The 12,962-nt window shown below is 36.1% G+C and overlaps 1 protein-coding gene across 1 annotated transcript in view; it reads left to right on the top strand.

The window, feature by feature from the left end:
• The window catches only part of NFXL1 (nuclear transcription factor, X-box binding-like 1), a gene marked incomplete at its 5' end in the record, with an annotated part of 42,324 nt that overhangs the window by 8,104 nt on the left and 21,258 nt on the right, over positions 1-12,962 (top strand). Inside the window, 6 exons of the mRNA XM_010136812.1 lie at positions 533-623; positions 2,898-3,018; positions 3,636-3,792; positions 4,527-4,618; positions 6,448-6,469; positions 12,875-12,961. Coding sequence (XP_010135114.1) covers positions 533-623; positions 2,898-3,018; positions 3,636-3,792; positions 4,527-4,618; positions 6,448-6,469; positions 12,875-12,961 — 570 coding nt within the window. The remainder of the gene's footprint in view (positions 1-532; positions 624-2,897; positions 3,019-3,635; positions 3,793-4,526; positions 4,619-6,447; positions 6,470-12,874; position 12,962) is intronic.

Consider the following 12,962-nt stretch of genomic DNA (forward strand, 5'->3'; position numbering starts at 1 on the left):
AGAGTAGTTTTCTTCCATATCATTCAAATTAGTCTGCAGTATACCAGAATTCTCTGAACAACATGCCACCAAGAAAAAACTCAGTGACCTTAAAAACTGGGAGGGGATTTTGACAACTTTCCAGTTCCAGAAGACAGTTTTGCTTTCAGATCATGGAGCAGTTACTTAATGAGTGGTTAAATCCATTTATTTCCTTACTTTTTAGGCAGAGCCGGGAATCTTTCATAGCTTTGTAAGGGACACACCCTCATTTCTGACAATGCAGCATTCCACCCCACCTTCAAATAAGCATCACAACAGTGGTCCGACAGTTGCTCTGATAATTGCTTTCAAATATTTGTTTTCTTGTTTGAAATTTTTAAAACAACTTTACAGATGGCATCCTTTCTGTAACTGTCATTAATTGGAGGAAATTTGGCTAATTTGCCTGAAAATTTTTTTAAGAAATACTGAAAAAATGAGATAGTAGATAAGGGCAAACTTATACTAGAAATGTCTTTATATAGAGTCTTTTCTTTTTTTTTTTTAATAGTGTTGTTCTGGAAACTGTCCTCCTTGTGATCTAGTCTGTGGGCGGACTCTAGGCTGCAGAAACCACAAATGTCCTTCAGGCTGCCACAGAGGTAAGAATAGGTGAAGGGTGCCCGTAGTGATGGAATATTGTTTATTTTTTGCTAAACTTTGTGCTTGCGTGACTTTGTGTCGTGCTTAATGAATTCTTTCCCGTGTTGCATGTTGGGTTTTTGTATGGGCAGCATGTTTGAAAGGTCTTTGGTGATGGTTAAAGCCTAAGGACTTATATAGTAACAACCTGAGTTTTTACCTGGTAATTTTGCTTGGCATCGTTCCTCTGAAAATTCTCTGTTGCCTTTCCAGCTGTTTAATTCAAAATCCATAGCTTGACTTTTTTTCCCAAATAACTCTGATCACTGAATATATAACAATAGCAAAGTGCACCTACTGGACTGGATGAGTCTGGATGGTTTTTAAAAATCCGATAACACAACATCTGATACGAGTGGGCTTAAAATTAAAAAAAAATGTTGCTCAAATTTGAATGTATATTGGTATCTTACTGGTAAAGGACAAAATAAGAATTTGTTACAGACTGTATGAAGGATAACAAGTTTACTTCTGCATCCAGTGAACTTGGTTAAAAAGATAATGAAAATGGCCACAGCTACCTGGCAGCTCTTAGCCTGGTCAATTGCTTTGACATTCACTTGGTAGGGAATTAAACTTGAAAGACTGAAAAAGTGGCTGCTGTCTCAGCAATTTTCCCCACAGAAGCTGCTGGTCTGCTGAAACAGCAGCTGAGTAGCCTGTGAAATTTTCCTTCGTATTGTGGACTATAAACTGCAAGAACTCAGGAAATAATTCACAATTTGTGTTCTTAAGAGGACAGGACAGGTAAATGTGGTAGTTGTCCCACTTAATCTGCTAGTAAATCTGTTGCCACAATCTAGCGGTTTGTTATTTCTCTGTTAACAGTGCCCATGTCTCCTCCTTCCTTTCTTCTCCCCCCTACTGCTCTAAAATCTTGGAAATTAACTTGCCTGATCAGGGTTGTTTAAAAGGTACCTTATCTCAGAATTCTTAGAGGTTGCTGATAATAAGCACTGTGCCTTTAGCAGGGGTCCCTGAAAAAAGGTAACTTAATCTATTCTGTTTGTGGTTTGATCTTTACGTATCTTTTTTTTCCTTAAGTATTTAATCATGCTTGCTGAAATTTAGAATACGTTACCAGGGAATAGAAATGTTTTGTTTCCTACTGTAGTACATCGTAACACTTGAACAGTCTGCTCTCACCTTAACTTCAGGCTTGTATGTGTTCTCTGCCCTTCTATTTTTTTGAGAATGTAGGCAGTTGTTTTCATAATAGAATATTGAAGTAAATTGTAGCCATATTAATCACTCTGGGCAGCATAGCTTTAGACTTTGTTTATTTTGTAAAAGTAGCTATTTGTGTGTGCTGATAATATACTATAGTTTAATTTACTTTGCAATATAAAGACTGTATACTTTCATCCTTTTTTCTTCAGGAGTCTTTTGTCGTTGAGATCTGCTTCTTGAGTGTTGCTTCTCAGATCCTGCTAACGAGTCAGAATTGCTTAAAAAGTTGTGCTTGAAACATTTTCAAAACATTGCTTTCTTTAAAGTTTCAGAATACAGCATGATTAGTAGGCCAGAATCCCTTATCTAAATTTGCTTTTTGTTTTTAGAAGATGCATATTTTTACTGTTAATTACTCATAATTGGTCATTAGTTAATTAGTCATAAAATGTAGCAGTTGTCACTTGATGAAGAAATAGTGTGGGAGAGCTACAAATTAAAACACAGATACTTTACAGATCTTAGTATATCAGGTTAGTATCATGAGTAACTTTATAAATGAGGAGGATCTTTTAAAAAAGTATTAATTATACATAGGTTGAACATTTACTTAATATCATTTGAACCCTGCAAAACTTTATTGTACCAATTTTTCAATCTCTTTGATCTTTTGAATACAGATGAAAGATTATGTGTTTTCATATGAATGTAAGACATATATAAGGAATATACATAGCAAATATGCAAGTGTTGTGTGATTGAAATGACTGGCCTTTAATAATGCTGACTTCTTTTTAAAATCAGTGGGATTGTTTTTAACTTGATACCAGTTAACAACTGTAGAAAAATCAAGACTTTTTTTTTTTTACTATTCTTTGAGAATGCTGAAATTCTTTCCCAAGAGGGATTTGGAACTAAGCAGAAATGAAAAATCAACAGCTATCTATTATTTAGATCAAATACAATAGGACAATTATACCATGTGCATATTCAGAGTTATGTTAGTTATTTTTTATAATCAGTAGCTTATTCAGATTATCATATTGTTAATATATTTATTTTAGGTAGTTGTAATCCATGTCCAGAGACCGTAGATGTGAAATGCAATTGTGGAAAAACTGTCATTAAAGTGCCCTGTGGCAGAGAACGCACCATCAAACCTCCCAAATGCAAGCAGCTATGCAGGTCAGTATAGAAAACATGTGTGTTTCTAGTTCTTCAGTGGAGTTGAAGGTGTCCTTAAAGGAAGTAGTAAAAAATAACTTCAAAAGGCAGAAATTATTCCTTTAATATGATTACAGATACTACTTTTCAGTCTTCTGTATTCTTGACTATGCAGATGGAGATTAGCCTTCCTAACAGACACATCTTTGATGCAGTGGTTTCATGGTGGCTTGTCACTATTAAGGGGAAGGTTCTATGCTACCAAGCACTTTTAATTCTGTAGTTCCACTCACTTCAAGTCATTTCTGGAACATTTTGAAGTACCTCCAATAGGCAGTTTACCTAGAAAACTTGACTAGCAAAAGTAAAAAGAAGAGTGTTTTCTTCTGGGGTGCAGCAAGATTGCTTAGCTCAGAGTAATACTAGGATTGAAGTAGCTGTGTTTGCAACCCAACTATGATTTTAATTTAATTTACAACTCCTGTATAATTAACCACTGCTAGAGGTGAGAAATAAACTAATTAAAAAAAACCCTCAAAACTTGTTTGTCTCAATTCTTTGTGTTTTGAGCATAATTGTCCAGTGATTGTAACGTATTTCGTGCTGTCATATTGATTCATTCTTGGGTTTTACTCCAGCCGACCACCTACCTGTCACCACTCTACCCAGGAGAAACACTACTGTCACTTTGGTCGGTGTCCTCCGTGTCGTCAGGCCTGCCAGCAAATGTTAACGTGTGGTCATTTGTGCCCTGTTGCCTGCCACGATGAAGCACTTGTGAAGCAAACTGGCTTAGTAAGTAAATAGTGAAAAACAGCGTGTTGTTTGTGTTCTGAAGAATGAGCAACAGTTGTTTGACCTTAATATCATGTTGGAGGCTTTTGGGGTTTCAAGTAAATAAATAATCAAACCCAGAGGTACATGTACTGCTTAACTGAGAACCTAAGTTGTTCTAGCTGTTTTGTTGCAATCTAATTAATTTTGCTACATATATAATTGAATGTGCAGTTTTCAGCAGTTATAATTACTCAAATTATAAGATTTTTGTTATATTACAAATGTTTAATTTCAACATAAGCAATTACTTTTAATGTAAGAGCAAAAATTGGATTGTAACTGATACTTACTAAACCATCAAAATTTGCACAACTTAGAAGTGAGAAGTTGTTTGGCGTCTTTAAACATGACATAAGTCTGCACTGCATGATAGTTGAACTTGTTAGTAATTGAAATATTTTTATATTTTTACCTATATTAAATGTTTAGAATTGTTTTGCTGGTGTTTGGCTTTGTGCTTGAGTTCTAGCATTAGGGCCACAGGCCTTCCTTTTCCTATCCCTAACCCTGCTAAGGATGAAATTATTATTCTTTGTGTATAGGGGATGTTGAGATTTCCATTAGTAAAAAGCTAGTTACTGGAAGGTGGATTTGTTAGAGCTGAGAACTCTGTAGACGATAAGTTTGTTTATGGTCAAGCAGATAGTTTCATTTGTGTATTGTATTTAACTAGTGTCATCTTTTGCTTTCAGCATCAGTCTGCAGGTCCTTGGGAACAGCCATCTGAGCCAGCTTTTATTCAGACTGCATTACCATGTCCTCCCTGTGAGGTTCCTATACCAGTGTAAGTATTAAGAAAGAAAACAATAAAAAGAAAGCTTTGGTATGGAAACAAGTTTTTTTTCTTTATATACTGAATTAACAAAATAATAGTATTCCACAAATCTATAGATATAAAGTAATGTATTGCTTCAAAGCAAAATATCTGATATCTTCTTAGGTCATTAGCAGGTCTTTTAGAATCATTGTGAGAACAGTGGCATTTGAACAAATATGATAATGGAGAATGGTTTAAATAATCCTGCGTGCAAGGATGTAAGGGGGGATTCCATCCTTCACTGCTGAGGTTTTGCTATACTTTTTGATGTTCTTTTCTCATAATTTGGTATCTTTGAACATGAGCAGTCAGAGATTTGGAATGGAATGTATTCAATATCTGTTTCTGTCAATAGTTAAAAGGGAGTTTCTGGAAAATTATTTCATCTGTTAATTTCACTGAACCATTGAGGCTGGAAGGTACCTTGGGATGGGGTCATCAAGTCCAACCTCCTGCTAAAAGCAGATCAGCACTGAATTCAGACCAATTTGCCCCAGCTTTGTCCAGCTGGATCTTGAAAACCCCATACTACACTGATTCTACAGCTTCTCTGGACAACCTGAATTCAGTGCTGAATTATACTTATCCTGATATTTTTTCTTATGTTTTTAATTTTTTCCTCCACTGTGTATACAGTCAGAACCTTCCTTGTTTAAGAGTATGATTATTGTCTCTTGTCTCCCTGGTTTGAACCTCTGGGAGGAGCCTGGCTTCATGTTCTTGGTAACTTCTTCATGTGAGAAGACTACTACTATATCCCCAGCCTGCAGTGTTGCTGGGATTTAGTTGGTCCCGGATGCAGGACTCTCTTTGTCTCTGCCTTTCATGAATTTCCTCTCAGCCTGTTCCTCCAATTTGTCTCCGTGGCATCTCAACTTCAATGCAGGGGATATGGGGAATCCCTCATCCACAGATTCAGTAGTAATGTGGCAGAAGGTGATAGGCTGGTTGAGCCCCCTTGCAGTGAATGAGAAGCATGCTACAACAGAATGCAGAAGCCGAATTAGCTGGATGTAGGAAGATTATCTTGGATATAAGATAACTGAGCTGTGTAGAGCGAAGAACAGGCTCCTGGGCTGCATCTGCTCCTGATTATACTAGCTGAAAGACTGATAGCTGTAATATCCTGCTGTCCTAAAGACCATCCATAGCTATTGGTATTTGCTTTGTGTTAGAGAAGTTATGGAGGGATACTTTTTTTTAAAATACTCTTCTGTAAATCAGTAGCTTGAATATTAATGTTTTCATTACTCTCCCTTATAAGGTTTTAGTAGAGAAATCAAAATAATACTTGGGAAGGAGGTAAAAAGAAAAAGATACCTTTCAAAATAAATCGAGTGAAATAATGGTTTAATTTTTGAATGAGTCACCTTTTAATACCTTTTTAATTCTGATCAGTGTGCGGTTGTTCTTTCCTAAGAAAGGTAGACCGTTCTAAAAGAGATAGAATTGCAAAAAGAGTAGACTAGATAGTTCTCTGAAATAACTGAAAAATACTAAGTGTTATATTAACAGAGCCACAGGAAAAGATATTTGGAAGCAATTCAGGTAATTTTCCAAAATAGAAATGACTAATTTAATGTAAGACTAATCTGCACGTGAAACACTGATCTTGGGATTTCTGTCATAAAATACAGCAGTCTGTACAACTGCTGAAAAAGAGAAGGCATTAATCTGCATAGACATGGTAGACAAAATAGATTGCATTATTTTTGTGTCAAAAGCACTGTCACTGCTTTAAGTCCCTTATTAAAGAAATACATGTTTTCTAAATCTCTGATTTTTCTCTCTAACAGGGAGTGTCTTGGGCAGCATGAGGTGAGTCGTGGAAACTGTCTTTTAAAGTGGAATATGAAGGATATCTCACTTTGTCAGTCTGACAAAGTATTGAAGATAAATTATATGTTTTAATATTTTAAAAATGTTTTTTATATTTTAAAATGAATTAAATACCTTATCACGAGGGTTTACATATGAGAAGGTATTTTAGCTCCTTTTTGAAGAATATATCACCTACTTGATTTTCAGATTCTTGGAAATTTAAACTCATGATTTATGAAGCTATTTGTGTATTCTTGTAGTTGTTTAATAGTGTTTAAATTTTTGGGAGGCTGGTCTTTTTACTTCTGGGGTGTTTTTTCCTCCTTCTGTAGTTGTTATTCTCTCCCTGTCACAGACTTTCCTCAGTTCTAGAAAATTCTGTGTTTATTTTAAAAGGATAAGGACAGTAGTGTTGTAAAGGAAAATTCCCATGTGACATGGATCTAAGCATGCGTGGATGAAATCAGGCATTATAGTGGAAACTTATTTAGTGGTCCTTACTAGCTTGTCTTTTTGATGTGCAGCCTTTTCCAGTTTTGGATGAAATCGTTGTCTGTTTTGGCTTACATGAGAAGAAAATGTAATTGATACTTGAAGCTAAATAACTATCATCATTATTCACAGTCGTTTCTAAAAGTCAAGACATTTAAACTCATTTGCCTTGATTTTAAAAGGTGATTGCTAAAGTAATCTTTAATAAAAACCCTATTGCCATTATAGCTTTGTCTACTAGTAATTCTGGCATAAGTTCTTGTATTGAAGTGCAGCTACCAAGACTATAACAAATCTAGTTTCATTTTAAACTAGTAAAAAAAAAAAAAAAAATCTGGAAAACAGTACACATTAAAAATACTTAAGACACCTCATCCCTATTTTTTCTTTGATCTTCCTCAATAATCTTTTGGTATTTGTTGTAATGGTGGCTTGATTGTGTGATGGCAACCTCTACAGCTATTGTTGACATAGTTCATAGATGCTCAGTCCGTGCAGCACACTTACTAATCCAACCAAGCTGTGAGTACAGCTTCCTTAGAGCTACTTTGCAGCTTGTTGGTTGCTAAAGAAAAATGTGCTGTGAAAAGGAATGAAAAGAACCACCATATCTATTTGTTTGTAGTTGAAACAGAAGGGTTTTGGGTTTGTTTTCCACACTAAAACTTGCAGGTGTATCGGCCAGTGTTTTATTGGGTCAATGACATGTTTTGTGATAGGACATACCACATCTTGCCCTAACTTTTGAGAATTCATGGATAAACAAAATATGAACTATGGTCAATTGACCAAGTACATAACTTGCAGTAGTCAACGTTGCTGGTGTCTGGTACTATTCAGATGTACATGGCTGCGAAGTTTATATGCCTCCCCATAGCAGAGGATAGTATGGCTCTTCTTATTAGATAAAATAGTTCCAATTATTACTTACTTCAGAATAAGTTAAAAATCTCTTCTGTGTTGCATATTAGACTTAGCAAGATCAGTTAGTTAGTTGCTTTGGATCATGTTTTCCTTATGGGTTAGTATAGAAAATGAGAAAAAAATCCCGGGGAGTCTGTACCTAACTTTAATTATTTAGATTTATTGATGCTATATGATATTCTAGATTGAAGGTCCCTTCTCTCAGCCAGCAGAGTGCAGTGCTTCCTTTCTGCTGAAGTTTAGCAGTTGAAGTTTAGTTGAAGGGTCCTAATCTTTGGGATTTTGATAGCAAGGAAAAGAATGATTTGTTAATGTGTGTGTGTGTGAGGGAGTATTTGCAGTGTATTTTATATCCATTGTACATTTTAATGTTGTTCTGAGATCTCTAAAAAAGAAAAAACACGTAATGTCTGCTCAGTGTTTCACAGTCACATTGGCTCTTTAGAAATCTCGCCTAAACTAATTTACATTTGTTAACAAGACTTGTAACTTGTATGACGTTAAATACATAAATATGTACTTATGAACATTTCCATTCTATAGTAATTTCCAGACCCTGAGGGGATTTTCATGGGAAATGTGAACTTTTGACAAGTGATGAAAGTAGCAATTTTCTCAAGCAAATTTTTGCTGTGAAGAGGGGCTCATTGCTGTACTATGTTACTAATTCTGTTGGACCTCTGTTATACCTCCTGTAATGGAGGAGGTAAAAGAAACAAACTAGGAATGAAACTAATTATGATGATGCATAGAAGATAGAATGAAAGCAAACAGTTTAGGAATTGTAAAGACAGTAGATTTGCTTATTATACATTTTTAGTTGTTCAGTACTTTTAATTCGTGTAGGTATTGGAGCTGATTTTTTGGTTCTTTTTTTTTTATTTCATTTTGGCATTTAGATTAAAAAGTATTTTTAAGGAATTGATTTAGTTCAAGCTCTTACATGTCTCTGGGTAATAAGCAATTTACCTCTAGAAACAACAGACTTAAGACTAATTTGCAGATGATATGATTGTACAAAATCTGTGTTCAGTGGCAGTATGATTCTACATGTTGTTTAGCTAACAGAAATCTTATTTTAGGTTATAGTCTACTACCTTCTTTTAAATAATTTTAATAGTAAGTTTTAGACTGAGACACCTGGATCTGTTTAGCCTGGAGAAGACAAGGCTGAAGAGGGGATCTTATAAATATCTAAAGGGTGAGTGTCAAGAAGATGGGGTCAGGCGTTTTTCATTGGTGCTCAGCGACAGGACACAGGGCAGCAGGCACAAATGGGAGCACAGGAAGTTCCACCTAAACATAAGGAGAAACTTCTTTACTTTGAGGGTGGCAGAGCACTGGAACAGGCTGCCCGGAGAGGTTGTGGAGTCTCTTCCTCTGGAAACTTTCAAAACCCTCCTGGATGCAATCATGTGCAAACTGCTCTAGGTGAACCTGCTTTCGCAGGGGGTTTGGACTAGATGATCTCCACAGGTCCCTTCCAACCCCTGACATTTTGTGATTCTGTGCTTAAGATTAGTTGTCAATTTTGTTTTAGGTTGTTGGTCAGAAAAATCACCTATTATCAAGAGCTGCTGCTACTCCAAAATGCAAAGGTGTTGGTTTACCTTTATTTTGAACTGCAATAAACACTGCATTTCATAGCAGTGGCATACACGTGCTTTTTTAAAATCAAATTATGAGAGCTAATGATCCTATTAAATCTATTTTTATGGGAAAACATTAATTAAAGCCTATACAATGTAAATAAGGACAAACAAGGAAATCTTAAGTGTGTATGATATTAATTTATCTGCTGTATTTGTCTTGCAGTTGCTTGATTTCATTAAATGTTCTTGGCTTGTTTCTGTGATCAGTATTTAGAATATCCTGTAGTATCAGGTTTGCTGTTCTTATGCCGCTCTTCTTGGATTGTTTTTGTTGGGGTTTTTTTGTAGGAATTTAATGCTATGTTTTATTATTCTAAGGTGGTATTTTTTTAGTCATGGTTCATTTATAGGAGAACGACCATTACTCTGCCTCTAGGTAAAATTTTATGTAAAACTTGATGAGATTCATCTTTATGGCTAAGTACCTTATTTCCAGATTTTCCTACTCTATTGTACATGTTTTTTATTTTCATATTCCAACTGATATATCTTTTAGTTGCTGTTATGTGTTTGAGAGATGTGCTGGAAGGCTGCTGAAAGTTGACTTGTCCTTTTTTCCTTGCCTTCTTTTCCTTATCCTGTGGAAGACCTGTAGTCTGAAAATTCTGTCTCCTTATTTTCTTTCTCTTTCCATTCAGCTTTCATAAAATACTTCTGGTTTTCATCTGCCTTCTTTATTCTTCAACTCATCAGCCTCCTGGAGTTTGTGGCTTCTTTGATACTGGTCTTTGTAGCAAGGGTAATGACCTCCCTTTAGCCATTTCAGAAATGCGTTCCACCTATAGAAAGGAAAGCTTTTCTCTACTTTGTGCTTTGCATTTGTTACTAATACCCACAACAGACTGACTTGTGAAGAAATGGAAGCAAAATTTGAAAATGTAATATAGGTTTAAATTAATTTAATTTAATTATATTTCATTCTTTTGGTTTTGGCCACAATGTCAATTGATTCCAGAAGTCTCTCTTTTATTGGACTCTAGACTTAGGAAAATCAATGAATGAGGCAAGCTGAAGCTGGGCTGGATGTACCTGGAAGGCTGGGATGTTCTCTGCAGTTGGCTGTCTGAAAGTTATTACCGTTGTCTGCTGGCTTGTGAGCTTCGTTGTCCCTGGTTTCATTCAGCAGATGAGATCATTTGGTGTACTTGAGGGATGCTACCAGTAGAGATGCTCGACTTCTGCCTCTTTGCTTCTGCTAATTCTCTTTAACAGGAGCTAGTGGCTGTATCTGATACAAGATTTAACTATTGGGTGAAAAGTCTCATCAGTATATTGAACTGTGCAGCTGTAGACCTAATGTGCTATTACTGCTTTGATCTGCTGTAACTCTTTGAGTTGCAGCAGAACCAGTAGTCAGAAAAATTTCAGTGGAAATAAGGGAGAAGGAAAAGGTAGAGAAGCGGACAGTACACAATTCATTCCTTTACCTTCCAGCATCCTTTGATTACTTACGTTGCTACTTACGTGACTCTGAGGAAAGAGGAGGAGGGATGTGGAGGAGGATGAGACGGTCAGGATATTAGGAACCATAAAAGCTTTGGAAATTGGGGAATGTTTGCTGGATATAGTACTATTCTCCCCTTCAGACCCTCTTTTTATTAGACCTGTTACTGCCTTTTGCTCATTTGATCAACAGAAACACAAGCCATCAGAGACTGAGCTACAGTATGTCTGCAGCGGGGAGTATGAACCAGGCATTCAGACTACCTGCTATGGTTGTATTAGTGCTTTAGCCAGTGTAGTGAGATTCATCTCTGATGCGGGGATGGGTGAGTAGTTGAATATGATAACGTCAAAGTTTCCTCCTGTGTATTCCATGCTTGGTGTTCCGCTTGCAATGCAGACTCCGATTGTTCACGGAGCCTCTGTTAGTTAGGATGAGGAGTTCAGAAGTCTTGTGAATGAATTTCGTTTTGTAATGATTTGATCTAGAGTTACAGTCAGTTTTGGGGTGAAGCCCAGAAAACATGTCTATAGGCAAGGGATCCTACTTTGTAACTTTTTGCTTTAGGACTAAGAGAAATCGACTTGGACAGTGCTGAAGGGAAAATGTCCCTTGCTCCCCACTGGGTGGGGGGACCATCCTCTTCCCTCATTTCAGTTCCAGTGCTCACCTTGCTGTATGTTGAATCAACTTGCAAATATAGTGAAAGACAAGGAATGTTTTTCTATTCATTCCTTTTCTTCCGTTTTAGTTAGCCGAATAGTCTTGCCCTAAAGATGGATGTGTGGTAGAACTTGTTCAAAGTAAGTGGTAGGCATGTGCAATTGGAGTTGTAGAACTGAAGAGGGAAAAGGAAGGAATACAGTGCTGTTCAGTCAGCTTAAGCTGTAACACAGTCACGCTCTTAGCCTAGTCAAAGTGAGTTATGTCACGTTAGCCTATTGTGTAATAACATCACATAGTTTTTTGTTTTTTCTGTGAAATGATCATGAGATTAAGCAAAAAAATAAATTTTTTGACAGCATCACATAAACTAGTGTTTTTTCATGTGAATGTTATGTAATAGTTGAAAATGGGAACAGCAAGTTTCCTTTAATACTTGTGATATGGAGTGACTTGTACTATTCAACTTTAGGAAAGTAACCTAGTTAGCAAAGCTAAGAGTTTACACCCCAGTACCGTTGAAGATTAAAAGCTTCTGAATAGATGCTCTGTTAACTGGAGTGTTAACCTCAAGTTAACACAAATATGTCATAAAACATAGTCCTGTCACAGAGCTGTTTCTTCTTCCCCTTCCTGTTCCTGGGGGTTATATATGGTATAGTCAGTATTTGATTTTTAGAATTTCTGGCTGGCAGGTTGTTTGTAGAATTGTAAAATGTTGTGGGTTTATGATGAGTATTACACAATTAACGCTGTGAAAGCAAATTGTAACTATCTTCTGCAATAACTGTAGAGGAGTTTGAGAACCATTAATGGATAGTACAAGTTAAATTTAAAGAGTATAAAAAGAAGTGTATCACACTGAAAGATTTGAAAATGTGATAGTCTCTTTACAAAAATAAAAGGAAACTATGTAGCAAAAGTTAGCTTGTTCTGTTGATAAAATGGGCTTTTTAACCAATATTATCAGTGTAAAACAAATGTGTGTGGTTATGTTGGGATGGGAACCTACAGTCTATTTAAAAAAAGTCAGATAGACATTGTACTGTGTTTTCCTTTAAAGAAAGATACTCAAGACCCAAAATTTCTCTGTACTGATGCTTGTTCCTCTCTCTCTGTATATATGTGTGTGTGTGTATATATAAGTAGCACACACAGCACGTATGTGCAATACATGTATGTATACACTATCTGTATATATAATTTTTATTTGTTTTCAACTTTTAGGTTAGTCCACTACCATGTCACTCTGCAAATCCCTACTCATGTAAAAGACTTTGTGGGCGGCTTCTTGATTGTCAGAATCACACCTGTA

Source organism: Buceros rhinoceros, unplaced genomic scaffold (genome assembly GCF_000710305.1).
Source record: "Buceros rhinoceros silvestris isolate BGI_N320 unplaced genomic scaffold, ASM71030v1 scaffold16875, whole genome shotgun sequence".
Classification (NCBI taxonomy): domain Eukaryota; kingdom Metazoa; phylum Chordata; class Aves; order Bucerotiformes; family Bucerotidae; genus Buceros; species Buceros rhinoceros.